The sequence below is a fragment of the Solea senegalensis genome, linkage group LG1 (genome assembly GCF_019176455.1).
Source record: "Solea senegalensis isolate Sse05_10M linkage group LG1, IFAPA_SoseM_1, whole genome shotgun sequence".
Classification (NCBI taxonomy): domain Eukaryota; kingdom Metazoa; phylum Chordata; class Actinopteri; order Pleuronectiformes; family Soleidae; genus Solea; species Solea senegalensis.
In genome coordinates, this window is record NC_058021.1 from 2,649,916 (window position 1) to 2,671,769 (window position 21,854).

The 21,854-nt window shown below is 43.6% G+C and overlaps 1 protein-coding gene across 1 annotated transcript in view; it reads left to right on the forward strand.

Annotated features, from left to right (window-relative positions):
* The window catches only part of LOC122778050 (microtubule-associated protein 4-like), a 60,270-nt gene that overhangs the window by 31,855 nt on the left and 6,561 nt on the right, over positions 1 to 21,854 (forward strand). The window contains exons 7-14 of the mRNA XM_044039619.1: positions 1,105 to 2,568; positions 16,500 to 16,801; positions 16,876 to 17,643; positions 18,230 to 18,472; positions 19,198 to 19,396; positions 19,804 to 19,866; positions 20,719 to 20,999; positions 21,372 to 21,428. Coding sequence (XP_043895554.1) covers positions 1,105 to 2,568; positions 16,500 to 16,801; positions 16,876 to 17,643; positions 18,230 to 18,472; positions 19,198 to 19,396; positions 19,804 to 19,866; positions 20,719 to 20,999; positions 21,372 to 21,428 — 3,377 coding nt within the window. The remainder of the gene's footprint in view (positions 1 to 1,104; positions 2,569 to 16,499; positions 16,802 to 16,875; positions 17,644 to 18,229; positions 18,473 to 19,197; positions 19,397 to 19,803; positions 19,867 to 20,718; positions 21,000 to 21,371; positions 21,429 to 21,854) is intronic.

Genomic DNA, 21,854 nt, shown 5'->3' on the forward strand with positions numbered 1-21,854 from the left:
GTATAATTCTGTGTGTGTGTAGAGTCTGTCATGTCCACTCTTTCTTCCTTCAGTGGCTCCTCACCCACCAGTGACCCCCACAGGGTTCAGTGCATGTCTGAGTCCAGAGAGTGTGACACTGTCATGTGTTAGATCCAGGCTAAACTTCAGTGTGTCTACAGCTGAGCTCCTGTGGTTCTCTGAAGGTTCTCTGCAGGTTCTCTGCAGGTTCTCTGAAGACAGTATTTACTTATATGAATATTTATATATGTATATATATATATATATATATGTATATATATATATATATATATGTATATATATATATATATATATATATATATATATATATATATATATATATATAAACATATATATATATAAACATATATATACATGTATAAACAAAGGAAGAGAAATCAACACAACATAAAAACAAACTAAAAAGTAACATTTTGGCATGCGGAATATCATCCACAAATACATACAAAATTACATTTCTTTTATATGTATATACATATATGTATATATATGTATATACATATATATATATATATGTATGTATATCCCTTAAGTTCATATAAAAGTATAATTCTATAGTCTCAGTTTTCTTTTAAAGCAGTTTACATTGTTACAAACACATTCATGGATTCTCTGCCAATAAATCCTCCCACATGTTACTCACTGGACCTTCAGCTAACAGCAGTGTATGTGTGAGCAGCAAGATTCCTAATGTTTGTGTCTAACATTAAAGTTATTCTCTCCCTTTTGACTTTTCAGTGGGCGGAGTTCTGTCGTAGGTTTGTTAAGATGAAATATGACTATTAACTTCTGTGTGTGTGTTTGGACGAAACATTACCTTGTCTGAGTGAGCAGTTTCTCCTCCTTTCTTCTCTTCCTTGCTCTTAACCATAGTTACCAAGAAGGCACACACACACACACACATGTGATATGAATGAGTTCACTAAATCATTAATCTTCATATTCATCGTCCTTTCAGTGCCGTAATGTTTTTTGTTGTCTTTGGGTTTTTGTGGTACATTTTTTGTGAGTTAGGCTCAGAGAAACCAGTCCACATGCACATTTCCATCTCCATCAACTCTAAACTCTCCCCTCTTCACCCAGAACATGGTGCCTTAGGTGACCGCTGGCTAGACCAGGCCGGTTGTCTACCGACAGACCTCCCGTTTACCCCCAGCGTCTCCACGGTGATCAGTCGCCATGCAGGCCATCTTGCAGCCAGCCCCGATGACCCGCCGGACAGTTGGCCTGGCCGGGAAAGTGTGGCCTATGCTGGAGGTGATGAAAGAGACGCAGACGGATCAGACCGCAAACAAAAGAAGAAGAAGAAAAGGCGACAGAAAGACGAGGGCTCGTATGAACACCCTGAGAGCAGAGGTCACCCTGAGATGCAAGCGCAGGGAGAAAACACCCCTCCAGCTGACGAGTTCTACCACAGGATCGGCCCACGGCGGGATACAGTGGAGGGGGCCTGGGAGGAGCAGCTGGGGAAGAGCGGAGGCCGAGGGAAGAAAGGAAAGAGCAGGAAGAAGCTTCCAGAGGAGTGGGCAGTGATGGCACAACCGTTTGTTCCTTCGTCTGAAGCAACTTCTCAGATCACAGAGGAGGTGATGATGGATTTAGGGAGTGCAGCTCATGCAAACCTGGAGTCCTCGTTCACAGACATGGACTCCAGCCTCAGCCCCTGGAAACAGGAGGTTTTCTCAGAAGGTCTGGTTCCTGCTCCCCTGTCTGAAGACCTGTTCTCCTCCACAGCTGCTCCCATTAGCCCACTGGTTCTCAACAGTGAGCTGAAAGCCACAGCTCCTCCCTTCACGATGCCTTCTCCTACCAACACTGTGAGTCTAGATTCGGCTCCTCAACCACACGATCCCTTTGATCTCCTGATGGATACTGAACATGTGAGCACGCAGATCTTTTCTACACCCGTTTCTTCTGAGAATCCATCAAAGGTTGGTGACACAGTTGACAGCAAGACGTCTGACAGGACCTCTTCCCTCCAAGAGTCTTATGTGCAAGGCATGTCTGAGGAAGATACCTCAATCTTCAGCCCCGCCTCTCAGCCGACCCCTGACCCTTCACCACAGGGTGAGGTGTTAGCCTCAGCTCCACCGCTGTCGCCCTCAGATGCTTCATGGCTCCTGAACGACTCAAGCATTGGCAGCAACAGTGAGATGTTTGACTTCAGTGAAATGAGCTCTTCAGGTCAGCCTCTGGTCTTAGGCTTGTCCTTCAACACCCCGAGTCCAGCACCTCTGCGATCCCCCAAAACCACAGCGCAGGAATTTCAAGCCAAACAACACAAAGATGACAAATCCTCTCAGAAACAATCCAAGAAGTCTCGTTCTTCCTCCTCTTCGTCGCCAGCAAAGAGTCCCACCTCCTCGGGAGTGGAGAATTTCCCTCCACAGGAATCCCCTGTCATCAGCCCCTCTTCCCCTCCACCTCTAAACCCTCAGGGAGCTCCAGGATCTGCTCTTAACCCCGCGGCTAAGCCCTTCTTTCCCAGCTTTGCAGACGCCATGGAAGAACCAGCTGTGGTCGCTGCACTTGCTCCCACCATTGAAGGTTTGTTTGTTGCAGTCTGGACCAGATCTAGTTTGAGTATAACTAGTTAAAGAAACGTATCACTAGTCATGCATGAGCTGTCCGTCCAGCTTGAGTAGTTGATAGTTAACAGGTTGATTGCTTGGGCGCCAGTTGTTGGTAAGTAGGTAACTAGTCTTTCATCTTCACCCCTGCATGGACACGTATATCTATAATGAGTCTAATCCTTACAGTGAAGTGTTGGTGACTAACATTGAAGTGATTGATTGAAGTGCTGACACCTGGGGCTGTGCATTGGCTTGACTTTAAACTGTGACTCTGATGATTCACTGCTGGAATGATCTCTTCATTAACAGGTTTGCTACTAACCAATCACACTCTTTCTATTCATCTGTTCCTTTACTGTGCAGGTGTTTCACACTAATCACACGTCCAGGTCTAAGCTGACACTTAACTGTTTCCTGTTTCCTTACACTTTCCCCTTGAAGGAGAAGACTGTGTTGGTGTCATGTAGACTCACCTCTTCCTGCTGTGCATCAGCGTTCACCTTCTGAACTTAACTGAACTGAACTGAACAAATGCACTGATAACTGTTGTCTAATGTGACTTTTTGTTGATTTTACTTCCATGTTCTGTGACGATCGCTGCCTCGGCTGCTTCTCCAACACAGGTGAGTCCCTTTTTAATCCTTGTCTCGTTGATGTGGCTTTATTGTGTTTTCTTCATGCGCGATTAGTTACTGAATGTTAAGAGTGTCTCAAACACACCATGTAAGAGACATCAGAACTGAGGTGCAGCCAGAGCACATGAGGGGTTCTGGTCTTTGCTTTGAGTGGTTTGTCTCTGTGTCTCTGTGTCTCTGTGTCTCTGCTCCATGTCCTGTCCTCTCAGAGAGTGTCCTCATGGTGATGTCAGGGTAACATCTTTATTCTCTGAAGAAGATATTACAGTTACACCTTCTCACTTTCTATTTTGCTCTACTGAAATGTATTCAAAGCCAAATTGAGGCTGAATTATCCTTTAGTCATGGGTGAGTCGTCAGAGGTCCACATGAGGCCATCATCATGTCTGCATGGTCACATGGACACTTCATGTTGTCGCCTGAGTGCAACACAAACATTTGTGATGGAGCTGACTGTACTTTTAAACTGCAGCTGCTCCAGAGAGCTCAATATGTCGTAGTAGAGTGGTGGAAATGTCCTCATGTTTCAGACCCTCATTTTATTTTGAATGGAACCTGGAGTTTGCTGCAGCTGTGTTATGTGAATGTGATAAAGGTGTTTCCTTCTCTTCATCATGTATTTGGAGGAGACAAATGAAGAATTGATTTCCAGCAGTGTGACTCATTAAGAGACTGGGGAGTAATAAAGTTCAGGCCTGTTTGAGGTCAGAAGGTAAAAATAGAGCTGGGTTATTGATGGACTCTGTGTCCAGCTCTTGTGTTAATGTAAAAGTCATTTGTAGGATTATTTACAGCTGAGACTGTTAATGACTGCAGTGGTCTACACCTTAAAGTCAAGCGTTAGTTCAATGCTTTTACTGATAAATGGATCATCACACATGAGAAACCATCAAAGTATAATCTACTATCTCATTTTTTTTTTCAGTTGGTGTAGAACATGGAACAGTAAAAAGTTAGAACAATTAAAATTGTTCTAACTTTATGATTTGTTTTGACTTGGATTCATTGCTCAGCTCTTGTAGATGTTACCCGTGTCATCATGTCTGTGATGCAGCCATGTTGCGTTAATGTATAAGTCCATGTGTGTTTGTGTGTGTGTGACCTCTCCCCTCCGTTTGTGCACTGCTGTGATTTATGGAGATGCAGAGGATTCATTTCCTCGTCCTTCCTGTCAACACTTCCTGTCTCTGCCTCCCATTGGAGGCTGTAATGAGGACTGAGGCAGCCTTCAGCTCAGTGGTGAACCTGCTATTTAGCAGCTTTGATCAATGCCCCTAACACACACACACACACACATACACACAGAAACTCAAATAGATGAATATAAAGAGAGGTTATAAACAGTAATAAGGTGTTTGAAATGTAACCTGTGTTTAGCAGAACCTGATTGTGTCACGTGTGGATGAAGAAAGCGTGTTTGTGTACGTGCTGCAGACACACAACAGTTCCCGCATCAGAGTCTGATCCACGTCAAGCGTTCGCTCCATGCCGTTGACGTGTTTTAGTGCAGAAAACTCACAGAATGCAGCTGGCTCTGTTTCTTCTCTGTGTAATGAGAGCCTTTGTCAGTGTGCAGTGGGCGGGGCTCTGTCACCCAGAGTGGTGTTTAAGCCTCGTACAGAAGATATAAAGGCATGTGGAGCACAATGAGAAAAATCAAGAAGAGAGGGTTTGGTTTCAGAAAGGAGAGAAGTGTCCAGTGAGGAAGAAACAGCTGAAATATTCAGAAGCAAACTCAAGGCTGTCAAAACTATTATGTACCACAGAAGACAGGACAGGAAACAGTACAGGGAGAAGAACAGGGTTCTATGGAGAACCTGTGGGACAGTACTGAATAGGTGTTTGAATAGTTGGCCTGAACCACATATTTTAAAATATCTGTTGCTTTTTGAAATGAAATGTAGTTTTTTAACATCAAATGTATTGATGGCTCATTATTATCACGCAACACAATGAAAACATCACTACTGGTGTCCTCACAGACACACAAACAAACACACACACACTTAATACACAACTTAGTCACCAAACTTCTTCACATCATCAGGTCTTGCTGTTGTTGAGGCCCCACAGACTGTTGGATGGTGGCCCACAGGGGTCATCTGTAGACAGAGCATTAGCTGCTCTGACAGTCTGCCTCTGGCTACAGTCACAGCTAACAGCTAAGTGTGTGTGTGTGTGTGTGGTTGAAGAGTTGTTTTTGTGTGGTCTGTGTTTAGCAGCTCATACATGTGGATGTTTGCAGCTCAGTCAGTCTGAGCGTCTTCCTGTTTTTGTTTTTGACATCATCCTGTGTTTTTCATGCCACCTGAAGAAAGAGTTACAAGAGCTGATTATACTGACTCACTTTATTCATTCATTCATTCATTCATTCATTCATTCATTCATTCATTCATTCATTCAACTTCTACTGCTTTATCCTCCACATGAGGGTCTCAGCTGACTGTTAACCAGTCCATCACAGGGACACGCAGACAAATAACCGTCCAACTCCCAGTTTACCTCATCCCCAAATCACACACACACACACACAGGGAGAACATGTGACCTCCATGCAGAAAGACCCTGGTTCTGATCGGGTCATGAGTCCCAGTGTTCTGACCCACTTCACTGATTCAGGATCTGCTGTCCAGACCATTTTTGGACACGATTTGAGATTTTCCATCCAGCACATGAGAGTCATGTGACCTAAACTGACACCAAACTAATCTGTTTCCCCTGTAAATCCTGCAGATTATTCAGCTTCATTCACATGTTCTTTAAATCTCTCCCTGAGTTCTGAGAACATACATCACAAACATACATTCACTGATTTAATAAGGTGAAGGTCAAAGGTCACTGTGACCTTGGCCTTTGTTCACCCTGAAGCTGAGATATAGTCAAAGGTCAAAGGTCACTGTGACCTCACAAAAACATATATTTGAATGTAAATTGAAAACTTTATGACAGAAAACAATTTTTCCAGAGTTTTAAGAGACTCTGTCCATGGTGCTGAAACCATATGAAATCCGAATCACTGCAGTTCTTCATCTTCTTCTTCTTATTATTAGTAGTATTATTACTTCTGACTGCCCCTTGATCAATGTCTTTATGAAATAATAAATAGAGCTTCAGTATTGATCTATCATACGTTTATAACCGTTCTTTTTATGCCCACAGTCCTTTCGTTTTTGCTCTCCTCTAAAACTTTCTCTCTGAAGAAGTCGACCTGATTCCAGTGAAGTAGAGCGGAGTTATTGTGCTGATGAGGTAACAAACAGGTCAGTGCAGGACAGTGAGTACACACTGTGTCCTGTAAGGTAACGCAGGAACACAGCTACATTTTTATTCTCTCAACAAATGTGAGCTTTACTCTCAGGAAACAATGTCACCACAGACATATATATGTATATATACATATCTATATATATACACACAGTACATATATATACTATATAAAGTGTTGATAAATGTCAAATTCAAGTTTCAACAAGTGCAATTGAAATTAAACAGCAGGAATTTGGGGTTGCCATAGAGACTAAGGATGAGTTATTGTTGCCGTAGGAACAGCAACAGATGCTGGAGTTAATGAGACGTTACAGTGACAGAGGCTAATGCTGCAGCTTCTTTATAAAACACATGCACACAACAACACTGTGACACTGTGAAATAAAACCAGTAACATTTAAACATGTGATCAATGAAACACTGGCTCAGCATGAGTGAGCAGACAGTTTTCTTAGTTATAGTTCGTGAGTGAGCCTGACGTCTGCTGCTGACAGAGCACAGAATTAATGCTAATGTTGTCATTTTAACATCTTTGTCCGTGAGTGTTGGACAAAGGGGAGAGTGTCCTCTGCTTAAATATATACTGTCAACGAGCAAATAGAAGCACATGACGCTGTGTTTCAGTGAAAGTGTCCACCATGTGTGTGGTATTTTGTTTGATACCATAGCATCTGATTGTTGTAGTAATAGTCTCATTACATTACATTACATGTCATTTAGCAGACGCTTTTATCCAAAGCGACTTACAATGGAATCAAGTACAATTAGCCAGGGGTGGAATCGAACTTGCGACCATGATGTCTTTGGTACACAAGGTAGGGTCTTAACCACTGAGCCACTCCACCCCTCTCACTTTCCTGATTCCCTGTGCTTATCTTATATTTTGAACTGTAGACTTTACAGTGTGTACAGCATCCTCTGTCCTTAGACCTTCTCTCCTTAGATCTTCTGTCCTTAGACCCTCTGTCCTTAGACCCTCTGTCCTTAGACCCTCTGTCCTTAGACCTTATGTCCGTAGACCCTCTGTCCTTAGACCCTTTGCCCTTAGACCCTCTGTCCTTAGACCCTCGCCTCCAATGAGGGAGAAACTCCACAAAACCCTTGTACAGGTGATAAATGTGAGAAACCTCAGGGAGAGCCACAGAGGAGGGAACTGTCCCTCTGTCAGGATGGTGTCACATGTAGAGAAACAAGGTTGGTCCATTTGTGTGAGGGTGTGGTCTGTCACAGTCACAGAGGAGGATGAAGTTAGTCCTCATGTACAGTTGAAGGTGATGGTGGCAGATGTTGTGATGTCAGTGAGTGAAGCAGATGTGGTTACAGATTCATTCATTCATTATGAAGGGAAGAGCTGCTGCTTATGATGTCGTTAATAAATAAATATGAATGAGACTCATGTAATCACATCAGCAGACACTGCAGCAACAATGAATTGTGGATGATGAGAAACACACTGTGTTGTGTCTGAAAATACAGACAGGATGTGACATCATTGTCACTATGTTTCAACAGACTCAGAAGTGTTAACCTAAACCTTAACCATAACCACTAAATCTTAGTCCTAAACCTCACCACACCCTCAGAAATGAGGTCTCCATGAGGACTACTGGTCCTGACAAGGCCAGTGTTTATGACAGTAAAGGTCCTGAAGACATGCCAACCCCCCATGTGGTCAGAGCGGAACACTGATGAGGATCCAGTTGCCATAGCAACGGCAGGCAGTTACTTTGGCAGCTAATGGGAGGAGCGACGATAAGAAACAATGTCTGTTTATTTAGGAAGAGACGAGGTTTGTCAATGAGCTGCTGTTGAGTTATATATAGACACACACACACACACACTCCTCATCACTTCTTATTCCTGAATGTTTTTTCTATTTTTAGACGACTTCCTGTCTGCTATTTTTACACAAACACCTCAGATCACACATGATGATGTCATTCAGTCTCTTACTGTACAACATGTTATTGTTTTTAGTTTAGATTATATATATACATACATATATTAGTTTAATATAATCCGCTTTGTTAATCCTTAATAAACAATAAATAAACAATAGAAACTTTGCAAACATTAGCTGAGCTGTATGTTGATGATGTGACAGTCCGCAGAGGTCTGCTGTGTGGATCCATCCCAGGTGGATCCATCCACACCAACACTTCAGATCCAGTTCTTGTTTTATTAACCATGGACGTTTGTTTGAGGTGCACTGGTACATCCCATCACCTCCAAGAACACACAACAGACCAAAGAGAAGAGAAAACCACTGCTGGAGTGAGAGAGTGAGAGTGAGAGGAACACGAGTCTGACACAGACTCGTCTCATTTTAGTGGACATGGAATCATGGTGGTGTAAATGTGTGGTGACTCTGTCATCAGGTCAACACTCACCCTCACAGACACGACACTAACGTTACACCCTGAGCCGTGTGTCCAGCAGCTGTTCATCTCTGTGTCACACATGTGAACAGTGTTATAAACAGATATGGCCTTAAAACCATGACGTGTCCTCCGTGATCTTTCTGAACTGAGTCCAGCTGCAGCTCTGTTGCTAGGCGACAAAGAGAAGATTGACCAGACTGATTTGGGTCGCAGCAGCGGTCGAAGGGCCCTCGTCTTCGTCAGCTTCATCGTCTCTGAAGTTTGTTAGTTAGTCAGTTAAACTCTAGTTAAGTCTCTGTCGGATGTAAACACTGGATTTAGACTTTTCTTCTAAAGGTGACATTTGTCCCTCAGCTTTGATTTTGTCTTCACCGCATTATATAACTGTGTGTGTGTGTGTGTGCGTGTGTGTTTGTGGGCCAGCCAAACTGTCAGACAGGGTGAGGTCATCTATCGGTTTGTGTGTGTGTGTGTGTGTGTGTGTGTGTGTGTGTGTGTGTGTGTGTGTTGTCTCCTCTGCAGTACATGAGACAATCAGACAGGGAGAAAGAAGTGGGAATAAAACATGACAGATGTGACGCAGAGAGGCAGCGACAGAACACCAGCTTCAAGCACATCTATCCACCTGCTAGACTGTCTGTCTGTCTGTCTGTCTGTATGTCTGTCTGACGTTCATCTTCTGTGTAAATCCTGAGATGTTCGTTTGCTGAATACTTAACACATCGTTTTAATATCATTGTTTTATTTCCTAAAATCCAAAACATTAATTACAAAACAATCCATTGTCCACAAGGGGGCAGACACTTTGGTAATCATTGTTCTATTCTATTTTTATTATTTTCTTCTCCTACATTCAGTCGTTTCCTCTTTTTTATTCAAACTCGACCATTGTGACGTTAATCAGTTTATGAGTTTTATGAAGTGTATGATTTTCTTGGCTCTCATGTCTCACTCTGACTCCCTTTGCTTCCTTTTCTGTTACGTGTTGACAGTGCAGCAGGAGTTATTCCCACATGTCAGTAAAGGTCATTGAAATCAACATAAGTGCTTTATTAAACTGCTTCACTGAATCACAATAACAAGCAGTATTTGAACTGAACTCTCTAAGGATTGATTTAAAATGGCCGTTAGGAATATTGTTGTTTTACAGTTAAATGACTTTGATAGTACTGTATTTGACCTTTCTGCCAGAGCAGCTGATAAAGGATGAGCATGTATCGTCCACTGAAGAGTTGATTTCATTTTCCTTTGACTGCAGAGGTGGAAGAAAGTTCAGGAGCAGAAATTCTTTGCCATATTAGACAGAATTCTCATTTCTTGTGTTGTCAGTTGTTTCTGTGAGCTGAGCAGGAAATGAGACGTGAGGTCTCCCTCACTCTCTGTGCTATTCCAGTTTTTACTGTGTGGAGGATTCTTTATCTTTGTTTTCCCTCAGTGGAAACATAAGGACGTGAAGGAACATCTGACGTTTGTTTAACTTGTTAAGAAGAAGAATTTCACTTGTGGATCCACTTCATGTTTTAGAAGTAGAATGAAAAGGTAAATGTATGCGTGTGTGTCAAATCTATGCAGAGAATAATAATACTGGAGCATTGTTCATGTGTGATGTCCTGCTTCATTCTTGACTGCTGCCAGGATGTGACATGTGCACTCACTTCCTGTCTCCTGACTCTTCTGTCACTCTGTCCCTGCTTGACTTGCTGCCACTCACGCTCTTCTGTCAGGGTCTGATCATGTTGCTCTCTTTCCTCTTCCCTCCATTCATCCGCCTGTCTGTGCTCATCTGTCTGCAGACTCCTCCCCCCCTCAGTCTGCAGACTCCTCCCCCTCTGTCTGCCTGTTAAAAGCCATTGTTTTTCCATCATCGTTTGCTCTGTAGCGTCTCAGAGGGTTCCTGAGTTTGATGTGTGCACATGCCTCCTCGTGTCTGTCAGACATCATGTCTGCAGCAGATGCTTTTACTCCTCGTCCATCTTTATAATATCAACGTACTTTGTATTCTTCACTCTCTCCTGTCTCCTCGTGAGCACTTAGATTAGAAAATGCACAGACACATCCAGTTTTGATTAGTTTTGTTTTATTCCACCTTCACAGCTCCTGCTCTCTCATCTCATCTCATCCATCTTTCTTTCTTTCTTTGCTTTTTGTTTTTATCAAACCGAAGGGTCAGACGAGAGAGAGGAGCAAATAAAGTCTGCTATGTCAGGAATGCTAAAAAGGTGCAGCAACAAGTCAGCTGCAGATACAGTAATAGACCTAAATTCATGCATTTGCATTGTTGCAGACACATACAGTATATGTTAGAGAAACACCTGCTCAGCCCTCGCTCAGTCCTCCCCAGAGGGAAAACAGAGACAGAATTACAGGAAAAAAAGGGGGAGAAAGAAAGACGTGGAGCCAAAGAAAAAACTCAAGGGGAGGGGGATTACTCACTCCACCACAGTGGGTGGGATCTGGGAACTGGCTGCAGCCAACTGGCAGCCACAACTGGGTCATGTGACTGCTGCAATTATCAGTGAGAGAGAGAGAGAGAGGGGAGGCAACAAGAGAGAGCGATCCAGCTCACCTTCAGCGTGTGTCTGAATTCAGAGCAGAGACACACCTGAGTGAGTGGGAAAGAAGAACAACAGAGAAAAGAGAAGTGACGGTTACCTTCAGACACCTGAGACAAAGACAGAGGAGGAAACAAAGGAGGAAGTGAAAGGGGAGACAGCATGTCTTCTCTGTCGGATCAGCAGCCTGGCTCTGCTTTCTCAGACTACACTGATTTGTGTAAGGTGCCGTCTCTGTCGCCGTCGGTGCCGGATCGGAACTGGGATTGGCAGCAGCCGTCAGGCATGGACCTGGGCACGGCGAAGGGCCCGGGGGTCGGTGACAGACCTGTGGCACAGACCGGACTCACAGATGAAGACAAGCTGTGCTTCTTGGAGCATTCTGGCCGGGGAGGTTTGGAGCCAGAGCTGAGGGTTCCAGGAAGCACCTCGCTGGGTAACGCTTCACTGGGGAGTGCAGGCGAGAGTCCAGATAGTCCTCCCTCCTCCTCCCCATCCCCCTCTCCAGCTTCCCCAGGCAGACGACCCCCTGCCCTGGGCTGTGGAAGCAGCAGCAGCAGCGTCTCCCTGCTTCCAGTTTCTGGATCCCCGGCCAGAGGTGTGGTGCTTTCACCACCTTTAACTGCTGTGGCCCCACATGACACGGGAGCCTCACTGATGGAGGCATCACCAGTCGATGGAGGCTCTCCATCTGAAAAGTGGACCAGCTCCGGTTTTGCTGAATCTAGCCCAAAGGTTGCCGTGCCCCAGGTGGCCCCCAACTACTGTGTCAAAGGAGTTGTCGGTGACAACCATGTGACGAAGGGTGATGAGGCTGTCAGTGGAACCAGGGCGGCACTCGGGGCTCAGCAGTTATCTGAGGGCTCTTCAGAGGACAACAGCGACAAGGAGACAGAAGACGAGCTGGAGCCCTGTTTCATGGGACGGGCTCAGCAGCAGAGGAAGGCTATGAGGCGAGCCATGTCTGAGTGTTCCCACCTGTCAGTGCCCACCAGTCTAGAGCTGCCGGATAAATACCCAGAGCTGGACCAACTGACATCGCCCATGAGTGGACCGCGCCGCTCAACGCACTCCATGAAGCGTTCACTGACCGTGGCTGAAGATCAGCCCCAGACTCCGCCCCCTACCCTCTCTGCAGCGGGCGCGGCTCACATCGACCTACGACAAACTCCGCCCGAACCCCACCTCTGCCGCTCCCTGCTACCACCAGTGAGGGACGCTCCACCAGAGGCCGCCATGGAGAAGGAGCCTGGTGGTTTTGTGCTTCCAGTGCCCCTCAGCCCTCAGACCTTCAGAGGCGTGAACAGCAGCTCTGCGGTGACTGGCGAGGAAAAGAAATCTGACATAAAACATGCTGAGGTGGATTCTAAAGTCAACACTGGTGCAGGTGTGGACTTTGGGGCAGGAGACAGTTGGATGATGGCAGGGGACGTTCAGGGTGACCTCAGCAGTGGTGGATATACTAACCTTGGTTTGACCTCCAACACTAACCCTTTCATCGCTGGAGATGGTAGGTGAAAGTGATGTTTAACCTCTGACCACCTACTGTTATTAAACCCCAGTGGTTAACGTGGTTGCTTCTGGTGGTTCCAACCCTTTCCCCGTCAAACCATAATCATGAATAAGAGAGGAACTCTGCATCCAGGGAGAGTAGAAGTTGACACTGCAGTGTAAGACCTGGACAGTGAGTCACTGACTAACCCGGACCTGCTGTTAGTATGTTAGCATTAACATGTGACAGGAATGACTCATCACTGAGAGTCATGTAGACATGCAGCGAGCATGTGACCTTTAAAAAGGCCTGTCTGACTTCAGTGGACACTGGTGTGAACACACAGGTTGTTGTTCTGTAGTATTTGGTAACACTTAAGATTAGGGAACACCATTAACGAGGTGCTTACTAACATGCATTTAAGTAGCATACCAGACCTTTATTAGTCATTATTAAGCACGTATTAACACCTTTTTGTACCTCTATTACGACATGAATTAAGATTTTTAAGGTGTTAATATGTGCTTAATAATGACTAATAAAGGGCTAGTGTGCTATTTATGCATGTTAGTGAGCACCTAGTTAATAGTGAATATGTGTTCCCTAATCTAAAGTGTTACCGAGTATTTTCTGGGCTTGTTTTTTTTTGGTGTGAGGTAACAAACTGTCTGAGAATCTGTAGAGTCAGACAGAGAGGGGGAGTGGCAGACCATGGACAGACAGACAGACAGAATTGGACCACACCCCCCTGCTGGCTGCTGCCTGCATGACATTTCAAATGAGCAGTATGTGTTTCATGATGTCGGTCAAAAAACATCGAGATTACATTTAGATTCAGATCTGGTACTAATGCAGTGTGTGTGTGTGCGCACAGCAGCAGGTGTGTGTGTAGAAGATGACTCTCCACATGTGCAGTGTATGTGTGTGTGTGTGTGTGTGTGTGTGTGTGTGTGTGTGTGACACCACAGCTCATTACAGCAGCATCTGTCTTTCTCTCTCACTCCAGTCGCCCTTTTTATTTTCTCCTCTTAGTTGAAAACTGATAGAGCCAAAATGGTGGAAAGCAGGTCATTGCCCTGTCAGATGAGCCAAAATGGGGTTATTGAGTGGGAAATGTAACCATTACATCGTTTATATGGTGTTGTTATTTATACTGACAATGTGTCTCACACTTTGTCTCTGTGTGTCGTCTCTTTGTCTCTCGTTTTCACCAGTCTGACCTCTGACTGTTACAGGGACAGTGAGCCGGAGCATGGTGCACTCATGTAGTCACAGACTGATTATGAATGAATGACTGTAGCTGCTGTTGTTTTTGACTGTTTGTCTCTTTGTTGTTGATGAAATGAAAGAGATAAACGAGCAGTGATGCTGCAGCCTGGTCTCTGTGGAGATGATGGGAGGAATAATGACCAGAGGACAGAGGAGTGGGCGGGGTTCAGAGAGAAAACAGGAAGTAGAGAATGGATTTAAAAGGTTTCTGTAGTTCAGCCATGATTTATGTGATGATGATGATGATAGATAATAATGTGTTGGCTTCACCATGACTTTGTGAACAGTGACCTAATTCACATAAAGACATTTGATATTATGCATTAAATGTACATGTATTTAAGGTGAATTCTTCTATATGACTGACCTGATCATGTGTGACCTTTGACCTGACCTGAGTATGCTCTCATCTTCATCACACTTAGAGATCTCTTAATGATTCACGACTTTCTTCATATCTCATCTAAATGCTCCAGTTGCCAAGAGGTCATGTGACCCAGTCACAGAGAGGTCATGTGACCCAGTCACAGAGAGGTCATGTGACCCAGAAGCTCTGTGATGGTTTTCACTCTGGTATCATTGTTTGATTGGAGGATATAGACAAACACCAGGTTAGAATGTATCTGCTAATTGAAGCAGCAGGACCAGGTTTGTACTGTCTGACAGAAAACATGAAAGAAAGAAAGAAATGAAGAATTTGTTTTTATGCACTTTAACAACAGACTCAAGTAAAAGCAGAGACAAAATAGTTGAAATGAAGCCGTTTTGTCTCCACTGACAGTGATCAGAGGGTCACGTTGATCTCATTGAGGACAGGCTGAGTCGTCCTCACCTGTTTGTCTTCACTGTGTTTGCTGTGTGTTATGTAAGCTCGTGTCACTCTGCCTTCTTGTCAGTGTCTGAACACCACAGCTCCTTGTCCTCTTCCTTTGTGCCCTTCCTTCCCTCTGGCCCTTCCTGCTCCTGTCGCTCCTCTTCAGTTACAAGTTCATTTAAAGTCCACTAGAGGCAAAACATGGTTCTCTATTTAAAATGTTTCTGCATATCAGAAGTAATCTGCGTCTGCAGTATCACAGTTGATTCAGTTCGAAACATCAGTTGTGGAGAGTCGTGACGGATCAGAAACGACATCACGTTTCCAGAGATGTCTGTTTTTGTTCGTCCAGACCAAAGCAGAGCTGCAGTTTTATTATACTTGTCTGAAATGCCGGGGTCGTGTGGAGGGTAGACGTATGCAGAGCAGAACACAGGAGTATGGATGCAGCCTGAGGTGAAGCAGATCCTCGGTTAGTTAATACTTTGTCTTTTATTTTCAAATGAAATCGCAGTATCAAATAACTCACTGCGTTATATTGTTATACTTCTGAAATGAGTTAGTTCGTAACAGTTAATATTTGACTCATCAAACATGAATGTGTGTCACACTCAGCGATAATTCACATCACTCGTCACTCTCGTGTCACGCTACGCTCGTGTCAGGCGTGAACTCAGAGACGTGATTGCTGAGGACATCGTCATTTGTCCAACTGTCCGTCACAAACAAACTGAGACATCATTCAGAATGAAAGTTCCACAATCTGTCAATCATCATTCAGTGTCAGACAGGACCCACTTATTCTTCTTTTGATGGAGTCAAATAAAATCTTCGCATCGGTCTGAAGTTGTCGCTCACACTGGTTAAAATCACAGCCAGCCGCACTGTTACAGGATTATTCCCTCAGTGTTAGAAACGTGTTAGAGATGAAATCTGAAATCAAACCAAGACTTAAGCATATATTATTCATATTTCATTGACTTACTTTTTAAACTTATTTGTAATGTTAAATATTTGCGTGTGTGTGAGAACATCTACACTTTTTTAGTGCATATGAATTCAAGTTTAGCTTCTGCTGCCTCCTTGTGGAATTCTGAGTAATTACCATAATAATTCAGTCAGTGACTGTTTCCCAAACAAAGTCTGTCCAGACTTCATTCTGTAGGTTGTATTTATGGAAGAATTCTTTTATTATTTTCTCTTATATCCTGGAGTAGTTTCAGCAGGTGTTGGTCTGTATCTACGTCATCTTTGTTTATCTGTAACATGTTTCCCACGTCACCGTCATCCATCCATCAACTGGACATAGTTATAGTGAGGACTGTCAACATGAGTTCATGATGGTTTTTAGGTTTGAAACTCACTGATGACTGAGCTGAAGCTTATTGTGACTCTTTCAGCTGCTCTGGTAACAGTGTATTGTTGAACTCTTATTTCAAATCTACAGTTCTTTGTCTGATGTATGGCTGTTTTTTTTTTATATATTTCTCTCTAGTAAAATCAGACAAGATGGAAGAGTCAGAGAAGAAGGTGGAGACTCTCGGGGACGACGTAAAGAAGGTCGACCAGTTTCAGCCTCTGGACAAAGCTGAGCAGAAGAGTGTGAAGGTGGAATTTTCAGCAAGTGACACTCCGGTCAAGGTAGAAAAGGAAGAGGAGAACAAAAGAGCAGAGAAAGAGAGAGATTTGAAAATGGAGAAAGAGGCACAACAGTTTAAGGAGACAGAAAAAGTGGAAGAGATGAAGAAGGAACCTGAAAAGGTGGAAGAGATAAAGAAGATGGACGAGATGAAGAAGGTGGACGAGATGAAGAAGGAACCTGAAAGGGTGGAAGAGATAAAGAAGAAACCGAAAAGGTGGAAGAGATAAAGAAGGAACCAGAAAAGGTGGAAGAGATAAAGAAGGAACCTGAGAAGCTGGAAGAGATAAAGAAGGAACCTGAAAAGGTGGTAGAGATTAAGAAGGAACCTGAAAAGGTGGTAGAGATAAAGAAGGAACCTGAAAAGGTGGTAGAGATAAAGAAGGAACCAGAGAAGCTGGAAGAAACATTGGAGAAAATGGAAATGGTGCAGCAGAAAGTAGAGAAAGAAGATCAAATGAAGAAGGGAGAAGAATCACCAGAGAAAGCAGTGAAGACAGACAAAGTGGAAATGACAGAGATGATGGAGAACAAACCTAAGAAAGCAGAGAACCTGGTAACGATGGACACCAATGAAAAAACAGAGAACACACCCACAGAGAAGCTTGAGAAAGCAGACATGAAGGATGTCAGAGAGCACACGGACAAAGCAGAGGAGAAACCAGAGCAACAACAGACCACTGTCACGTTTGATACCGACGAACACAAAGAGGAGAAGAAGAACGATGTAGATACAAAAGTCACAGCAGTGGAAGAAAAGACTGACGCAGACAAAGTCAAGAAGACGGAGGAGGACGTTTCTGAGAAGGTGGCGGAAAAACCAACAGTGGAGAGTGTGAAACAAGAGAAGCAGGACCAAACTCAGGTGGAAAAAAAGACTGTGGACAAAAAAGATGAGAAGAAAGACAAGACAGCAAAAACAGAAGGAGACAAAGTCAAAAAAGCCAAAGCTGCAGCCAATGGAAGCAAAGACCTGACAGGAGCTGACAAGAAGACCAAGGTAGGTTTTATCACACGCTAGAAAACATGATCCATACAAGATACACCATCGCTATAGACTGGTGGGCGGGGCCAAACCTGCTATGTGATGGGCGGGGCCAAACCTGGACGTGATTGGTGTTACATATTCACCTTAGATCATCACTACATGAAGGTCACGCATGTGAAGAAAGCAACAAAAGACTTTAAATATCATTTACATACAAACATTTCCATAAACAACATTACAACCAACTTTCACTCAAGTCTTACAAAATAAAACGTTATTTGACCTTCATTCATCAGAACAGTTGTGTTTGAATCTTCACTCTCGTCCACATCCAAACCTGTGCAGTTAATGTATACATACACACATGCATGCAGCTCACCTTTACCTGGCTCATTTTAAATTTGAAAAATTATTATTTGCAGCATCATTTTTATCAATAATTCCTGATTATTTTAAGTTGATTTTGCTGCTTGTGCTGGTTAATATTCTTTTTCATTCTTCTTATTTTACTTTTTCCATGTCCTCTGCTTTCCCCTCCTTTTTTGCCATCCATCCATCATCCATCCATCCATCCATCCATCCATCCATCACATCACAGTCTTTTGTCACGGCGCCCAAACCGAGCACAGCTGCTAAAATGCGTCCCAGCTCCACAGCTGGTTCTGGCTCAGCCTCTGCTCGGCGTCTCACCCCCTCCTCCACCTCCTCCACCTCAGACAAAAAAACAACCACAGTAAAGACAACAGCCACAAACACTGCTGGCCCAAAGAGGCCATCCAACCTTTCTACCAGCCGCCTCTCAACCTCCACCACGTCTACAACACGTGATGTCAAATCCAAGGTGAGTGTGGACGTCAGAGACAGACAGACAGAGACAGAGACAGACAGTCAGTGACAGATAGTCAGAGACAGACAGTCAGTGACAGATAGTCAGAGACAGACAGTCAGAGACAGATAGTCAGAGTCAGTCAGTCAGGTGGATATCAGTGCAGATGTTATGATGATGTATCTTTGGCTTGGCTGAGAAGAGCAGCGGTTCAGTTTAGGAGAGGTTTAGCTGGAGGTGATGGACTTTCATCCATGATTCATCAGAGAGAGACCGTGTGGTCGACCGTGTGGTGACAGATACAGCTGAGTATCATCAGCATAGCAGTGACATGAGGTGGTGAACATGGCAAAGAGGAGAGGCCCCAGCACTGAGCCTTGGGGCACCCCTATGGCAAGTGCAGTTTAGTTTGTTTTAGTTTATGAGCATTACCCATATATTATAATAGAAGAAACTAAACAATACATCCACAATAGTAAAGGAAAATAATCATATAAAAAGAGACTAGCAGTTTGAGTCCTGTGAGAACTGCAGCTTTAGTCTGAAACTTTTAAATTTGCTTCATTGTTCCATAACAGCAGCTTTAATGTGGTTTAAGGTCAAAAATGAACTCCCACGTCCTTAAATGCATTAACATTAACATTACAACATATAAACCATGTTATTAGACCGTCCTTGTTTGTTTGTTTCCTCTGTACGAACACTCGTGTGTTTCTTTTGTCTTTTCTTCCTCTTCTTAGACGACCACAGAGAAACGTCCCTCTGTGCCAAAGGTCACCACCACCTTCACCTCCACCTCCAATCAAACAGGCTCCACAGCTGCCACCAAAAATGGAACTGGTCCCACAGCCGCCAGTAAAACCACCACCACAACTACATCAGCACGGACGTCGGCGTCTGCTCGCACTGCTGCTGCCACTGCAGCCAAAAAGCCTCTGTGTACGGTGGACACACACACACACACACACACACACACTGTGTGTATTTACAGTGTTCATATGTGAGTGGAATGAGATGAAACATGTTGTTGTTTACCTGTAAACACTCAGTCACAATAACACTGAGTGACAGGTGAAGAGAATCATGTGAAAATGCATAAAATGGAAATGTAATGATTATTAAATGTAATAAAATAAAGAACATTTCAGTCACATCAATGCAGTTTAAAGATTAGTTTAACTCTACCTCTACCCAATGTATGCTATTTTCTTTGTTTTCTATGCAAATACATACAATTAATAATTCTAGAATGATTTTATGATCTGATTAAACTCTTATTTCTCTTATTTACTCATGTTTTTCTCTGATCTTTACACTTTCTCTATCAACTCACGTTTGTGTTTCAGTGTCCAAGACAAACAGCAAAGCAGCGGAGGAGAAGAAGCCCAGCACTCTGAAGACTTCTGCAGGTATCACTGCACACAACACACACACACACACACACACACTCACTCAACTAATAAAACACACAACCTTTGGATGCCATGGCAACAAACTCACTGTATTTAATCCTTAACAGTAAAAACAACAAGTCCACTTTGGTTTGTTACAGTTTTTAATGTAATGATGAAATCTATGTACTGTGTTATTATATATAATGATAAAACAGTAACATGTACATGATGTAATATTGTCTGTCCTCAGCAGCTCAGATAAAGTCAGAGAAAACTTCTCTACGTGTCCGTGCTCCGGGTTTTCATGATTATGTTCCAGCACTTTCCTCGTGGACACAGATTAGTTTATATTTATATTGGTAACAGGAGAAAGTGTCACACAGTGACTTCCAGGATTACTGCTCCTCACTGCTGATGCAGCCTCTGCTGCTTTAATCTTCTTTAGAAACATGCATTTGTGCACTTTAAATGTGTCTTAATGTCAGGGAGGATTCACTGTGAGCCTCCGTATCTTTTATTTACTGCAAACGTGTCTCAGTGCTGGAGGATTTAAATAAATCCTTCTGCTGCTTCTTTCCTTCAGCAGATGCTGAGTCTGAGTCCAGTTTACAATACAGTCCATGTCAATGTTTTCATATTCTCTTGTGATGTCATTCTCCATTCCAATGAGTTTAAACATGTATTCTTTACATATTTGTATCTTTATCACCTTCATGTTGTAGATGAATGAAAATAATATTATAATATTATAATATTATGGTATGGGTTTATTTTCACGCTTGTGTCAGATGTCGTCTCACTTTGATTTTGATGGATTTGACTCAGACACAGTTTCACCTTCTCTCACTGTTGATCTCTCTCTTCCAGCTGACTCCACCAAACCTAAGACCGGCACCAGCAGCCGCACCACTGGTGCCTCCTCCTCCACCACCACCTCCTCCACTCGCACTCTAACCAAACCGGCTGCACCATCCTCCACCTCTGTACCAGAGAAGAAGCCGCTGGTGCCCCGCGTCCCCCGAGCTGCTTCCTCCACCACCATGAAGAGCACGGCTCGGCCCGGCACGGCACCAGCCCCCGACATCCGCAACGTCCGCTCTAAGATCGGCTCCACAGACAACATGAAGCACCAGGCGGGCGGAGGAAAGGTGGGTTTCATTCATTCATTCATTCATTCATTCATTCATTCATTCATTCATTCACTGACTGTTGACTCAGTCAAACTCAGTGTGTTCATGTAGAACACAAGCTCACATTCACAGTCTCAGTCTCACCTTCTTACAGCTTTCATTTCTTTACTCTCATGTTTTTCACATTCTTCAGACTTTAAATTCTCATCTCTGTCTTCTGTGACTTCAGAATGTCAGATCCTTTTCACCTGCACCTCCTCCTCCTCCTCCTCTCTCCCAGTCTCCCTCTTTCATTCATCTGTTCTCGAACCATAACCATGATTTAATTTTTCACATTGTGCCTCCACCTCCTCGTGTTGTTTTTGACCCGGGCCGGGCTTGTCTCCCCAGGTGTCCTCTGCCTCTCAGAACAGGGCTGTTGCTCCCAAAGAAACGAGCCAGAGCAAAGTGAGTTCCCCCTGCACCTCCTCCTCCTCCTCCTCCTCCTCTCATGGTTTTGTTTGTTTTTATTGAATGTAAATAAAGTTGCTGCACTTGTAAACACACTGTTACATACTGAACTTTATATTTACATATTGAAAAAGCACCTCCTGTTAAAATGTACCCTTTATTCAATATTGCAGATATAATGATGTCATCATCTCTGTCTCATTTATATCTACAAACAACAATAAAACAACACTTCACAGTGACAATCACATGCTCGCACTCAAACATGATTTATTAACTTAACTCATAAACAAGTCAATCACTGAGGTTAAACAGTGTTGATGTCGTGTGTCGCCATGGGAACAGAAATGTTACTATTTACACTGTGTTGAGTTCTAACCTGTCATCATGTAAATAATGTCTGACACTGAATGTTCACATAGA